Consider the following 12,981-nt stretch of genomic DNA (forward strand, 5'->3'; position numbering starts at 1 on the left):
ACTACTAATTTTATATCCTGCTCTGTGAAGCCGGTTGTTTCCTCCCACCTCAAGGCGCAGCGCGGCACGCTGCACGCTTCTTCATTCAGTAAAACTGTCAAAGCTGCAAGTCGTGGATGTGTGTGGCCGTCAGTAACATAAAAACATTTCGTAAAAATAAACTAAAATGAAACTTCTGAATCAAGCTGGTTTTATAACAAAAACAGTGTCTGACTATTCGTTGCAAACCTGAAACTAGTATCATTGTATCGGTTTCTATCACTAGAGCGCGTGTCCCACATTTTAAAACGACGAAAGTTGTAATTTAGAAAGAAAAGTGTGATGTTCATTTTAATTTGTTGTGAAAAATGCGTGCCGTGAATAGTTTGTTGTTAATAAACTTTTTTTTATGTGTGTGCGGGGATGATAATGAGATTTCAAATGACATTGAGACGGAAAATCATTCGTTAGAGTTGACCCAATCCTTGAACTTGGCACGGCAGGAGTTAATACAAGATACATGTTCGCGTTTCCCTCCTCGATGGAGCTTAGATGATTTGCCACCGAGCCGTTTAGAACACATTTTAGTCGACGAACATCGAAAACTTCTCTATTGCTACGTCCCAAAGGTGAGTTCAAGGCAAACTTGTCTAGTATTTACTTATTTTGATTCATCTTAAAAGTTTTTAGACGTTTGGACGTTACGTCCGTTGCCCTTGGGGACATTTCCATGGAATCTAAAGCCATAAATACATGACTCATAACATAAGCTGCTACATTAAATTAATGTACCTAATTAGTATTCTTATCTATTTCTTAATAGTAAATAAAAATATTTCAGTTATCATTTTCAACCTTATATTAAACTTGACCTCTCAACAAAAATACTGACCACATATTTAGGACTGGCATTTGGACTCTGTGTATACAACATTAAGGTTAAAAATTGCTGGAAAATCTTGAAATCAGCCAGTTACAATAAGGCTAAATTTAAAATAAGATAATCCATTTATTTCCTTTTAAATTTACTATTAATTTTTTGTAGTAGGACTATGTTTTCACACATTCTGCCAAAACTCATTAAAAAAACTTCCAAAACTTTTTTTTACAGGTGGCCTGTACAAATTGGAAGAGAGTGCTAATGATACTGGCCGGCAAATGGAACAATACTAATGTACTCTCAATACCGGGCAGTCTGGCCCACTCTCCGGGCATGTTCAGAAACCTAAGCTCCGTGTCAAAACGGGACAGAGATTACATGCTAGAAAATTATCACAAGATGATTATAGTCCGGAACCCCTTTGAGCGGTTGCTCTCGGCTTATAGGAATAAGTTAGAAGGGGATACACCTAGTGCTAAGTATTTTCAGGTGAGTTTTATTTTGTTAACTAGTTTTGGTTTGTTATTTATTTATGGTATACTTTAGTTATGCTCATAGTCATGGTATTTATGCCAAAAAAAGTTAAATATAGGTTTATGTTGTCTTTGATTGTTTTTATAAATTTGATTTAGTTGTTATTTATTTATGGTATACTTTAGTTATGGTCATGGTATTTATGCCAAAAGTTAATTACAGGTTTGTTTCGTCATTGATTGTTTTTATAAATTTGATTTAGTTACTGCTTTAACACATGATTTAAGTCTATTTTCATACCCAGTTCTTCCAGTAGTATGATCCATGCAATATAGACTTATGTTTATTGTAATAAAGAAGAAGAAAGAGAATACTTACTCCTACAGACACATTATTACATTTTAAAAAGTTACCCATATTTTACTTCTGAGGTTTCAGAGCTATACCTAATTTCAAAAGTCCAAAACTTACCAAAAGGCCAATTCGAACGTGAAATCAATTATTGGTTACCTACCTTGCTGTCATTCGCGCGGGCGTCTCGCTCGCATTATGTATGTACGGATAAGTCAGAGCGAAATGAACGCGCGAGTGACAGCTATATGAGCTCTCATAGTCGTAAACGGTCAGCTTAAATAATTTCAACTATAACTGATATGATTCCAATATGATTCAAATATCGGTTTGATGTTAGGTCAGGTGCACGTTCGAATTGACCAGCAAGTAGGTATAGGTACCTATATAAAGAATGAAAACCGATTTGAAAATAGATCACTTAAAAGTCTTAAAACTAATTTAATTATGCCTCAAACTTATATACAGCTACGTAACTTGTATGATTAATTGATTACTTAATTTAAATTGATAAACGCCTATTGTCTCCAAATAAGCAGGCCTTGTCGCCAGACCCATAAACGATGATTGATAACCATTTGTTGTCCAAACACAAGTGACTGACAGGATTAATGAGTTTGACTTTTATTATTGACACTATTGGAGATAACTATTTTGGTACGTTTCATAAATGGGCCCATTTTATTTTGTTGCCGAATTGTTTTTTCGTCAAATTTCGTTAAAATTTGGTGGATAAAGTTCAGTTTTCTGTATAATATGCGCAAATTTCACCGTAGGTATGTCTTAAAAATCTGCCACTAAGTTTCGAAAAAGTGTGTTATTTTCGTAACTCAACGAAATATAGCACGCCCAGAATTAGGAACTCTTCAAACCAGGCGAAGAAAAAATTGGAGAAAAAAAGAAAGAAAAAAATTATTTGAGCCTTTTCATGTGCCGTGGCCTAGTGGTTACTAGACCACAAGCCTTATGGAGCTTACTGTGGAACTTGGTCGTCTGTGTAAAATTGTTTTTTTAATATTTATTTACTTATTTATAAACACAGGTAGCTACAAAACTACTACATTGTATTGACTGTTCAGTAATATGTACCTGTAAGAAAATCTTAGATAACGAGCAACATGTAGACATATAGCAATCTTCACACTTTTACGACCACAAACTTTCACTGGCTATATCTGCTATCTACCTCTGTTTGTTAAATTATTAAAATTTTGTGCTTTCTGATGATGATCTGATGGCGATTTTACCTTACAACATGCTAACAACAAGTAAGAATAAGAATAAGATAATAGTTTAAATTATGAGATTAGTATCATGACGTCTAGTTCATTACTTAAGTATGTATGTTGTTTACGTTTCAAACGGAAATACGCCGTTGTACATATTGACTATCAACGTATCTTTTAGCGTTAGTGACGTAGTCTAGTTGTAGACAAAATTACTGTTTTTCCTTTAAATGGGCATTTTAATGCAGACGCAAGCAATAGCTTTATTGATCGAGCGAGCCTGAAGAGCGAGCAAAGCGTCTCCGTTTCAGACTGATCATATCGCATTTTTCAACCGATTCTTGTGAAATTTTGTGAGAAGGATCGATAATTCAATATTATGGGATTTTTGTCGATTCAGTTTTTGGTTTTATTTTTGTCAAAATAAATGACCCGTACGTACATTTGTTGTTTTTTAGGCTATGCAAGAGACTCGATAGGTCTACTGCTCACAGAGCTACAGTATTAATAATAAAATAACGGAATAATAATCACAATAAGTAATATGGATTCAAAACACAATCTAAGGCCGCACAGCGCAGAACGAAGTCAAGAAGTGGTTATTACTTATTACCTAGTCAAGTCAAAAGCCAGGTTTCAGAGTTCATTGAACTATCAACAAGATGTGAGCCAGGTTGCCCATACGTGCCTACTTGATGCCTGATTCTGAGTATTATGGCCACATTATGGCATTATTATTTTTATCATGGATGGTTCCCGAGAGTTGGCTTCGAAAAAAATATAAATAAAATGTTTGTTGAAATATTCTTATTAGAAACCGCATCTGATGAACAGTTATACCTACCGTCCCAAAGGAACAATCATAAAAACATAGGTACCATGACGCTCCGCGATTTGCGCGATTGTTGCGCCATTTAGGGTCCTAGCTAAATTGGTTATTCAATATTTACGCTTTAGAATTTCTAATTTAGAAAGAACCCTAAATGGCATAACAATCCCGTGTGGTGACTGTACAATACCTACTTACTCGAAACAGAGTCGTCTCGAGCCGAAGTCAAAATTTACCTACCCGTTTCCTCACAGATTGATAATCGTTTATATTATTATTTTTTAGAATCGATAAACAAAAGTTAGTCAGGAAATGCGAAACATAGCGGCACCGTGAAATACGAACCCAGTTTGCAAATAGACCAGATTTGTTCATGACCACGACCGCTTTTAATATCGTACGGTTTTGGCGAATCTCGAACTTTGGTCACATAGGTACTGACAGAAGTGACAGAACAATAAAACAAAAATGGTAGATTATTAAGCCCTCATATGCCGCGCGCGGATCCGCGTACGAGGAAAATATTAGAAAAAAAATATCACGGCACATGAGAGGTTAAAGTCCGGTTTTCGTAAAGGTCCGTAAGACTTTATTCAGATATCCCTATTAATATTATTAAAGTGAAAACTGTCTGTCTGTTAGTGTTACCTCTTCACGCTTAGATCAAATGAGGCCCGGGGAAGGACATAGGCTAGTGTTGATCAATAATCACCATTCCACGCCGACGAAGTCGCGACCAGAAGCTAGTCAATTTATAACTCAGCATACAATGCCAAACACACAGACATACTACACAATTTCATCTACATAACATAATACATTCTGAGCAACATTTTCAACAATCTCTCTCTTCCAGGACCGCGTAGGCCGTCGCATCATCAGGACCTACCGCCAGAATCCAAGCAACGAATCCCTAGAATTCGGGAATGACGCCACATTTAAGGAGTTCGCTCTGTTCCTGACCAACCGGTCAGAGGAGCTTGCGGATGTGGTCAACAATGAGCACTGGCAACCCATCACTAGCCTGTGCCATCCGTGTCTCATCAAATATACTTTAGTTGGTGAGTTATAAGTTATTAATTATTATAATATTTCAATGTAAGCGTAGCGGTAAAGTCAGCTAAGTTAGCTTAGCCGCTCAGAGAGAGAATTTTTTGTCATGCAGATACGATACAATAAAGTTAAAAAAATGGAAATAGAATGGGATGGACGGAATTGGAAAAATTCACCGCTTCGGACAAGATTCAAACTGGCGACCTATTTGCACACCGGTCCTCTTCTCTTAACCAACTGAGACCGAAGAAGGTGCCAGAAGCGTGCGGATTTTTCCAATTAGCAAATGTAAGTTGTAAACGTAGATAATTGAATTCACTATAAGTAGGTACATATACACAACGCTCAGTGTTCTCTTAAGGTTTATTGGCTTTATGGCAATAAAGCCGATAAACCTTAAGATAATAAACAGGCATGTTTATTATCAAAACTGTCAAGTATTGATGATTTAGCTGTTAAATACTTTAATGTCACAAGTCACAAATAAGTGAACAAACTTTCCGAGGCGCATGCGTTAAACATGTAAATGAGACTTCAAGCCCACTTGCGAAGTAAATATTTGTAATTTGACACCCGGGGTCCCGTTGCCGAGACAATCATAACATTCATAACTGACACTTGTGAAAGTACAAAATGTGCATTGTCCACTGTCCTCGCAATGATGTCACGTGCTTTAATACGAAGTCCGATCCAGACGTAGTTACTAAGCTAAAAATATAGTATAATGACGCACTACTCACAGTACCTGTTTGATGTACTGATATATGTAAGACAGAATATATCCCAATTTGCACGCATTAACTTTCCGGGCAAACTGCTTCGAGCTGCAGGGCGTCTGAGAACAGTTCCCCGTCGCATGGCACTTTCAAGAAAGAACCCACGAGTAATCGGCCCTACTTACTACGAGCACCTACCTGCCGCTCTGAGAAATGAGCCGTGTGACGAAACATTTAAGCGCAAATTGAGAAACCTTTTGTTGGATAACCCTCTGTACTCTGTAAATGAGTACATGGAATTGAATTTGTAACAACATATGTAATTTTATTTATTATTAAATTGTAGATTTGTATTTTAAACATGACATTTTGTTCTTTTGTGATATTTTTATGTTTAAATTCGACATTTTAATGACAGTTACAAATTATTTATGTTGACATCGACTTTAATGTTAACTTGGTTTATATTCAATTGTTTGACATGTTTCTCTTTGTACATGACGATCCTTATTGGGAGACATAATTTTATTAATCTTAATATTTTTTATTTTTAAATATATAATGTAATTTTTGACGATCATGATGAGAAGATAAACATAATTTTGACGAATGTAGCAAATTTATAGTGTAATTTTCATCTTGAAATAAAAAAATCTAAATCTAAATCTATATATTTGTAACTGGAGAACTAATGACTTTGACCACGCGAACCCCTGTGATTCCGCTTATAGAAAAAAAGAAACAGAATAACAAAAAACATTTAATTACTAGTAAACATGCTCACGAAATTCCACGAGAATGGTTGACAAATATCCCCTGTGGAGGAGGATAGCTAGACATACAAAAGACAACAAGACAAAAATACAAAAGGCTTGTGCCCTAGCTGAAAAGAAGGCGTTTCGCGCTCGCTCGATCAATCAAATGATGCATTTTTTCTGACTAAAGACGGTATTTTATCTAGGTATTCCCTTTATTTTTTTTATGGTCCGCACAAATCTGCCCAAATATTTTTTAGCATTTTGTAATCGAAATTCTTCGAATACGATTTATTATCCTTTATCTCTTTATAACCATTGACAGTATTGACACCATTTTTTCACGCGTTTTTCGTAATCGCTCCTCTACTTGCGTCACACCCGACACACGACGTATTGCTTACCTGACCCTATATTCACATGTAAGCCTGCGACTCAGCAAAACCAATGTATTGTGACCTCGAGATACGTAATAATAATGCTTATTCGGAAGCCACACTTACAGTAGTTGCTAGGCAACCACTAGCGAATGTAGCGGTCGGTGAGCGATTTGAATATAGTGACCTTTCGATGTAAATCTCCGAATGCCTTGTTTACATTTTACGGGCAATGTTAAATATATGTTTACACGTTTGCACCTTATTCCATCGTAATAGGGCGTATAATGTGTACAAAGTTTTGAAGACGTATGTATAGGGTTAAAATTATTTTTATCCGTATTCTTTTACCGTTTGTCAATGATGCAAGTAGATGTGTGACCCAATTATCGCAGTCGCTTTGGTAATTAGTTTAAATTGAGTCCAATAGAGACGTTTATTTGGTCATTTTGAGAGACAAACAATGATAAATAAAGTAAGTAATAAATACTAATATGTATATAAAGCGGCCAAGTGCGAGTAGGACTCGCCCATGAAGGGTTCCGTAGCAGCAAGTAACATAATAAAATTGCGGTGTACGATTTATGAGTTTTATGACGTATTAAAAAAAACTACTTACTAGATCTCGTTCAAACCAATTTTAGGTGGATATATTTTTTTAGTTTTATCATAGGTACTCTTATTTTAGAAGTTACAGGGGGGGGCATTTTACCACTTTGGAAGTGTCTCTCGCGCAAACTATTCAGTTTAGAAAAAAATGATATTAGAAACCTCAATATCATTTTTGAAGACCTATCCATACTATCCATAGATATCCCACACGTATGGGTTTGAAGAAAAAAAATTTTGAGTTTCAGTTCTAAGTATGGGGAACCCCAAATTTTTTTTTTCTATTTTTGTGTGAAAATCTTAATGCGGTTCACAGAATACATCTACTTACCAAGTTTCAACAGTATAGTTCTTATAGTTTCGGAAAAAAGTGGCTGTGACATACGGACGGACAGACAGACAAATAGACATGACGAATCCATAAGGTTTTTTTGCCATTTGGCTACGGAACCCTAATAAGGGACGATTTCACAAAAAAAATAGACGAATCTACAAATGAGATGCTGTAATACCTACTTAATTTTACGGCAGTGCCTACACACGAACGGTTCTCAGCACTCTCAGTACCTGAAAATTACCTAGGCTCCCCGGATTATGTCAGGCTAAGTGACTAAAACCGTGGAATTATTACAGCGCGTACCCTTGAAACCTGATAACGTAGACATAATTAAAACAAGTTTGCATGTATATCATTACAAGCAAACATAAAAGAGCCCATTGTATGTTTACCAAACTGAAATCCTCACATCAAAAATAAAACCAATCCATGTCGAACAGAACTTGATTTACTACTTGCGGCGCGCGTCAACGGTACTGACGTAATATAGCCTCATGCCGTTGCTTAAAAAATAACTAGTCTTTACGACTTTACCATACGCTGTGACTATTATATATATATTATATTATAGCACGTTGTTCATCATCAAAATATATATTCATTAGAATATGTTGATAAAATAAGTCCGACGACGGTAGAATGGGGTTGGCCGGTGGAAGTTTTTAACAGATGGCGCCATCATAGCTTGCCCTGTCAATCCCTAGAATTGTGTCAAATTTTTGTTTTTTTAAAACCTTGGATGCCAGCCCAAATCTCATAGAAAAAGGGGCAATCTATGATGGCGCCATCTATGCAAACCTTTGACAGTTGCCAACCCCATTCCTAAAGCGTCCATGTAATTATTAGGAGAGAAGAATTGTAATCGGGTTTAATAAACTATTCAATGTATGTTTTAACAAATATCCATATGTTATCCAAGGCGAATTAAATCTATAGGTATTCATCAATTTAACCTCCTTAGTCCGCGTACAACCTTTTGTACATATTCCAAAATTTATTTTGAATTTTTATTGTGTAACTAAGGGTTTCAATTTCAAAAACATAACAATTGCTTTGCTCAGGAGGTTAAATAAAATAGGGTAAATGTACAGTCGGTAAAAAAATCGCATTTTTAAAAAAAACTAATCCCTTTTAAAATGAATTAGGTACTTATTGTATAAGTGTTCTTTCTTTTTATATATGTTTACTCGTATAGTCAACAGAATCATTTAAATTCTGCCAATGTATAGATAAGTTGCATGAAAGAGATCTGCTTTATGCAAATTGCAACTGGTGATGCTGACCCCATGACACCATTAAGAGCATAAAGACTTAATTCTTAATCCTTGCGTCGAGATCTGTTGATACTAATCAAGCCATTATTATTTAGTTACCTACCTATTTTACTTATGTATGTGAAAAAACTTCCTTATGTGTGTGTATCATTTGATATTTACTTGTCGCTTTTCGGTGAAGGAAAACATCGTGAGGAAACCGGACTAATCCCAATAAGGCTTAATTTACCCTCTGGGTTGGAAGGTGAGATGGCAGTCGCTTTCGTAAAAACTAGTGCCTACGCCTATTCTCGGAATTAGTTGCCAAGCGGACCCCAGGCTCCCATGAGCCGTGGCAAAATGCCGGGATAACGCGAGGAAGATGATGATGATGTATGTGAAAAAATGTTTATGATTCCGATAAGTTATTTACTTAAGTACTCAGTATTACCAAAATCATCTTTCTGATAACTTATTATCAAAGGTTTTGTTTACATTCACGTACTTGTAATTTTGTTGAGGGCAGTTTGTAATTATCTACACGCATTCTGGATTCTAGGTTTTAGGATATTTTCATGGTCTTAAAAGTGACCAAGCATATTTCTAGAATTATTTTAAAGAGTCCGTTCTTAATAAAAATTTCATTAGTTCAGTCTGTCTAGAGTAAATGTATAATTCTATATACGTATAATACTTCAAACACCGGTAAATGCGTGAGAATTCCTAAATGCTAGGAGATTTCTGAATATGTCTGTATATTCCAGTAGTTTGTAAGGTTATTTGACCTAGTCGTGTAATAGTAGACTATATAGGTACAATAAAGTATGTGCAACGAATAATTATATGTAATGTAGACAGGTATCTACAGTTAGACAGGTTATTTGCTGAACATACGCAACATACGTAACATACTTACTCACTAATTGTGTACAGAATGCCAAAAGCGATATTAATCAATATGGTTCATTCATATTTTAAAACCAGTAGCTTGAACTTATCAGTCATTATATTTAGGTACATAAATAAGGTTATAGCTACAAGAAGGCCAATTCAAACGTACATTTTGATGTCAAAATACGGTTATTTTATTATCATTTGCCCGTCCATCTCGCTCGTGCCAATACGTATACGATACGAACAAGTGCGAATGATAAAAACGGAATCATTTTGATATCACAACGTAAGTTCGAAATTGGCCCCAGAGGCAGAGAATTTTACGGAAAAATAGGTACCTAATGCTAGCGATTTCCTGTGATGAGATTTTTATTCGAACCACGTGTCTCTACGAAAAGTATCCGGACGACGAATTCCTGTTTTGTCAGTGACATCATCACATCACCACTAAATATCTCGGTTCATTCGTTAACGATAACGAGTATAACGACCAATCCCGACGCTATGGAGAATTTTTTTTTTGTTTTTTGGACTTTAGTTTCTCTAGCAAAAGGCAGTTCTAGGAAATTATTTTTTGTACATCTTCAAGGACCTAAGCCGTTACACCATCTACTTAACCGGTTCGGTCGAGCAACGTCTATAGACGTAGGTATATATGCTTAACAACAACTTAATTAAAGGTGCTGGTTCGAAAGAGTAAAACACAATGATTAAGTCCTAACGTATTACAGATGTAGGTACTACTAGGTACTGCATAATTGTTTTCCATTATATTTTCGTGGAAACGTTAGTATTTGTCATGCTATTGGGTTGTTGCATAATATTTTTCCCAATTCTAAATTTTCTTGATATTTTCAGTAGACTCGGCAATATTCTAGATTAAATCTAGTATATACTCGTAGAAGTATGTTATCGAATCTTTCACGTAGGGTATATAAGCGCGGGTTTATTACAGGGATTTAGTTCAAATCGAAAAAAGCGAAGAAGCATTGCGGCGCGAGCTTGAGTTGCATCCGGATTCCACCAACAAGGATTTAGAGGAAAATCTAAAATATCACTACAGTACCATAGATCGCCATCTGCAATCGATGGGTTACCGTAAAGTTTTGTCAAGATGGATGCTTTGACCGATGCTCAACGTGCATTACGTGTCAACATTTGTGAAAGTCTGCTGCTGCGCCCCCAAAGAAAGAGCTTCCTGGAGTCGATCATCACTGGAGACGAGTCCTGGGTCTTGTACGAGAACGTTACACGAAAAGCCTTTTGGATGCCTTCCAATAAACGGTCACCTAAAAGCAGTCCGCATGGCCAGAAACTTCTCCTGTCAGTTTTCTGGGATTCGCAAGGAATGTTGTTTTGGGAGTTACTGGACCACCATCAGACTATCAATGCCGAAGCCTACATGAATCAACTACAGAAGTTGGCGAACGCTGTTAAAGAAAAAAGGCCAAAACGTCTCGAAGTATCATTACTTCATGATAATGCAAGACCACATACGGCGAAAATGACCTGTAAATTTCTAGAGGAGCTCGGTTGGACAACAATACCTCACCCACTTTTTCGGGCTTTGAAACAGCATCTTCGTGAAAAGAAATTCGAAAATTCCGGCGAACTAAAAATGACCTTGCCAACTACTTTGCCTCTCAGCCATTTTATTCTGGGCTAAGGGTATTGAAAATTTGCCTAGCAGATGGTTACATTTTCTAGATAATGATGGTGATTATATTGTCGATTAATTGTTTCAATAAATAAATATTACAAAAAAAAATTGTTTTATTTCAAAGTGGGAAAATAATTATGCAACAACCTTATACTACAGTCAACCTCAGTACTTTTTGTACCGAGACTGACTGAAGACACGTTCGTTTCGTACGTGAAAATACGATGGAAAATAATTATGTACTACATCTGTATTTGTTGTTATTTCCAGGTAAATACGAGACGTTGTTAGACGACTCGCTCCTCGCCCTCCACACCATCAACGCGGCCGAAGTGGAGTTCCCTCGCCTCGCCCGCACCTCCGGCACGGCCGATAAACTACGCAAGTACTTCTCACAGCTAGACTTGCCACTCATTAGGAAGCTGTACAAGTTGTACAAGTACGACTATAAAATATTCGATTACGATTTGGATAGTATAGTCGGGTTCGATTTAGGATAAGGTGAATTTACTCGTAGTCTAAGTGCAATGTGTCAAAATATTTGCTTATGTACAGTAAGCGCCCCAACTTGAAGAGTCTCACGAACCCTCCACCAAAAAGCCGCTGCCATAAAATCGAAGTTACGCTCTTATTAGGTGAAATAACGAGACGTTGTTAGACTACTCGCTCCTCGCCCTCCACACCATCAACGCAGCCCAAGTGGAGTTCCCTCGCCTCGCCCGCACCTCCGGCACGGCCTATAAACTACGCAAGTACTTCTCACAGCTAGACTTGCCACTCATTAGGAAGCTGTACAAGTTGTACAAGTACGACTATAAAATATTCGACTACGATTTGGATAGTATAGTCGGGTTTGATTTAGGGTAAGGTGAATTTAGTCGTAGTCTAAGTGCAATGTGTCAAAATCAAAATATTTGCTTATGTACAGTAAGCGCCCCAACTTAAAGAGTCTCACTAACCCTCCACCAAAAAGCCGCTTCCATAAAATCGAAGTTACGCTCTTATTAGGTAAAATAACGAGACGTTGTTAGACGACTCGCTCCTCGCACTCCACACCATCAACGCAGCCCAAGTGGAGTTCCCTCGCCTCGCCCGCACCTCCGGCACGGCCTATAAACTACGCAAGTACTTCTCACAGCTAGACTTGCCACTCATTAGGAAGCTGTACAAGTACGACTATAAAATATTCGACTACGATTTGGACAGTATAGTCGGGTTTGATTTAGGATAGTGAATTAGTTTATGTTTAATGGTTTAAGTGCAATGTGTCAAGTCTTACAAAATATTTGCTTATATAAGTACAATCTGTACAGGTACGACTATAAAGTAAGAAATGTCTCAGATTGATCTGAGGCTTTCTTATTCAATAATAATGATAATACATATTCTTTATTGTGCACCATACAGTTAAAAATACACAGAAAATTAAATGTAAATTAAAAGCTACTTATTTACTGACCGAGGTGTGTACACTATTTTTCTGTTCGACGGAGCTGGAAAACGGCAACTTCGTTTAGCGCAGCGGGCCGAAAGTTGTCGGCTTTTCGGCCGTAGGGCAGAAAAATATTGTTGATGGCTTTCATATATT

At 36.8% G+C, this 12,981-nt stretch overlaps 1 protein-coding gene across 1 annotated transcript; it reads left to right on the forward strand.

Annotated features, from left to right (window-relative positions):
• The first annotated feature begins 79 nt into the window (after window positions 1-79).
• LOC134790477 (carbohydrate sulfotransferase 11) lies at window positions 80-12,129 on the forward strand. Its single transcript, XM_063761283.1, has 4 exons — window positions 80-608; window positions 1,091-1,348; window positions 4,596-4,800; window positions 11,664-12,129. Exons 1-4 carry the CDS (start codon window positions 348-350, stop codon window positions 11,891-11,893), a joined length of 954 nt encoding a protein of 317 aa, XP_063617353.1. The 5' UTR covers window positions 80-347; the 3' UTR covers window positions 11,894-12,129.
• The last annotated feature ends 852 nt before the right edge of the window (window positions 12,130-12,981 follow it).

The sequence above is a fragment of the Cydia splendana genome, chromosome 5 (assembly GCF_910591565.1).
Source record: "Cydia splendana chromosome 5, ilCydSple1.2, whole genome shotgun sequence".
Lineage (NCBI taxonomy): Eukaryota > Metazoa > Arthropoda > Insecta > Lepidoptera > Tortricidae > Cydia > Cydia splendana.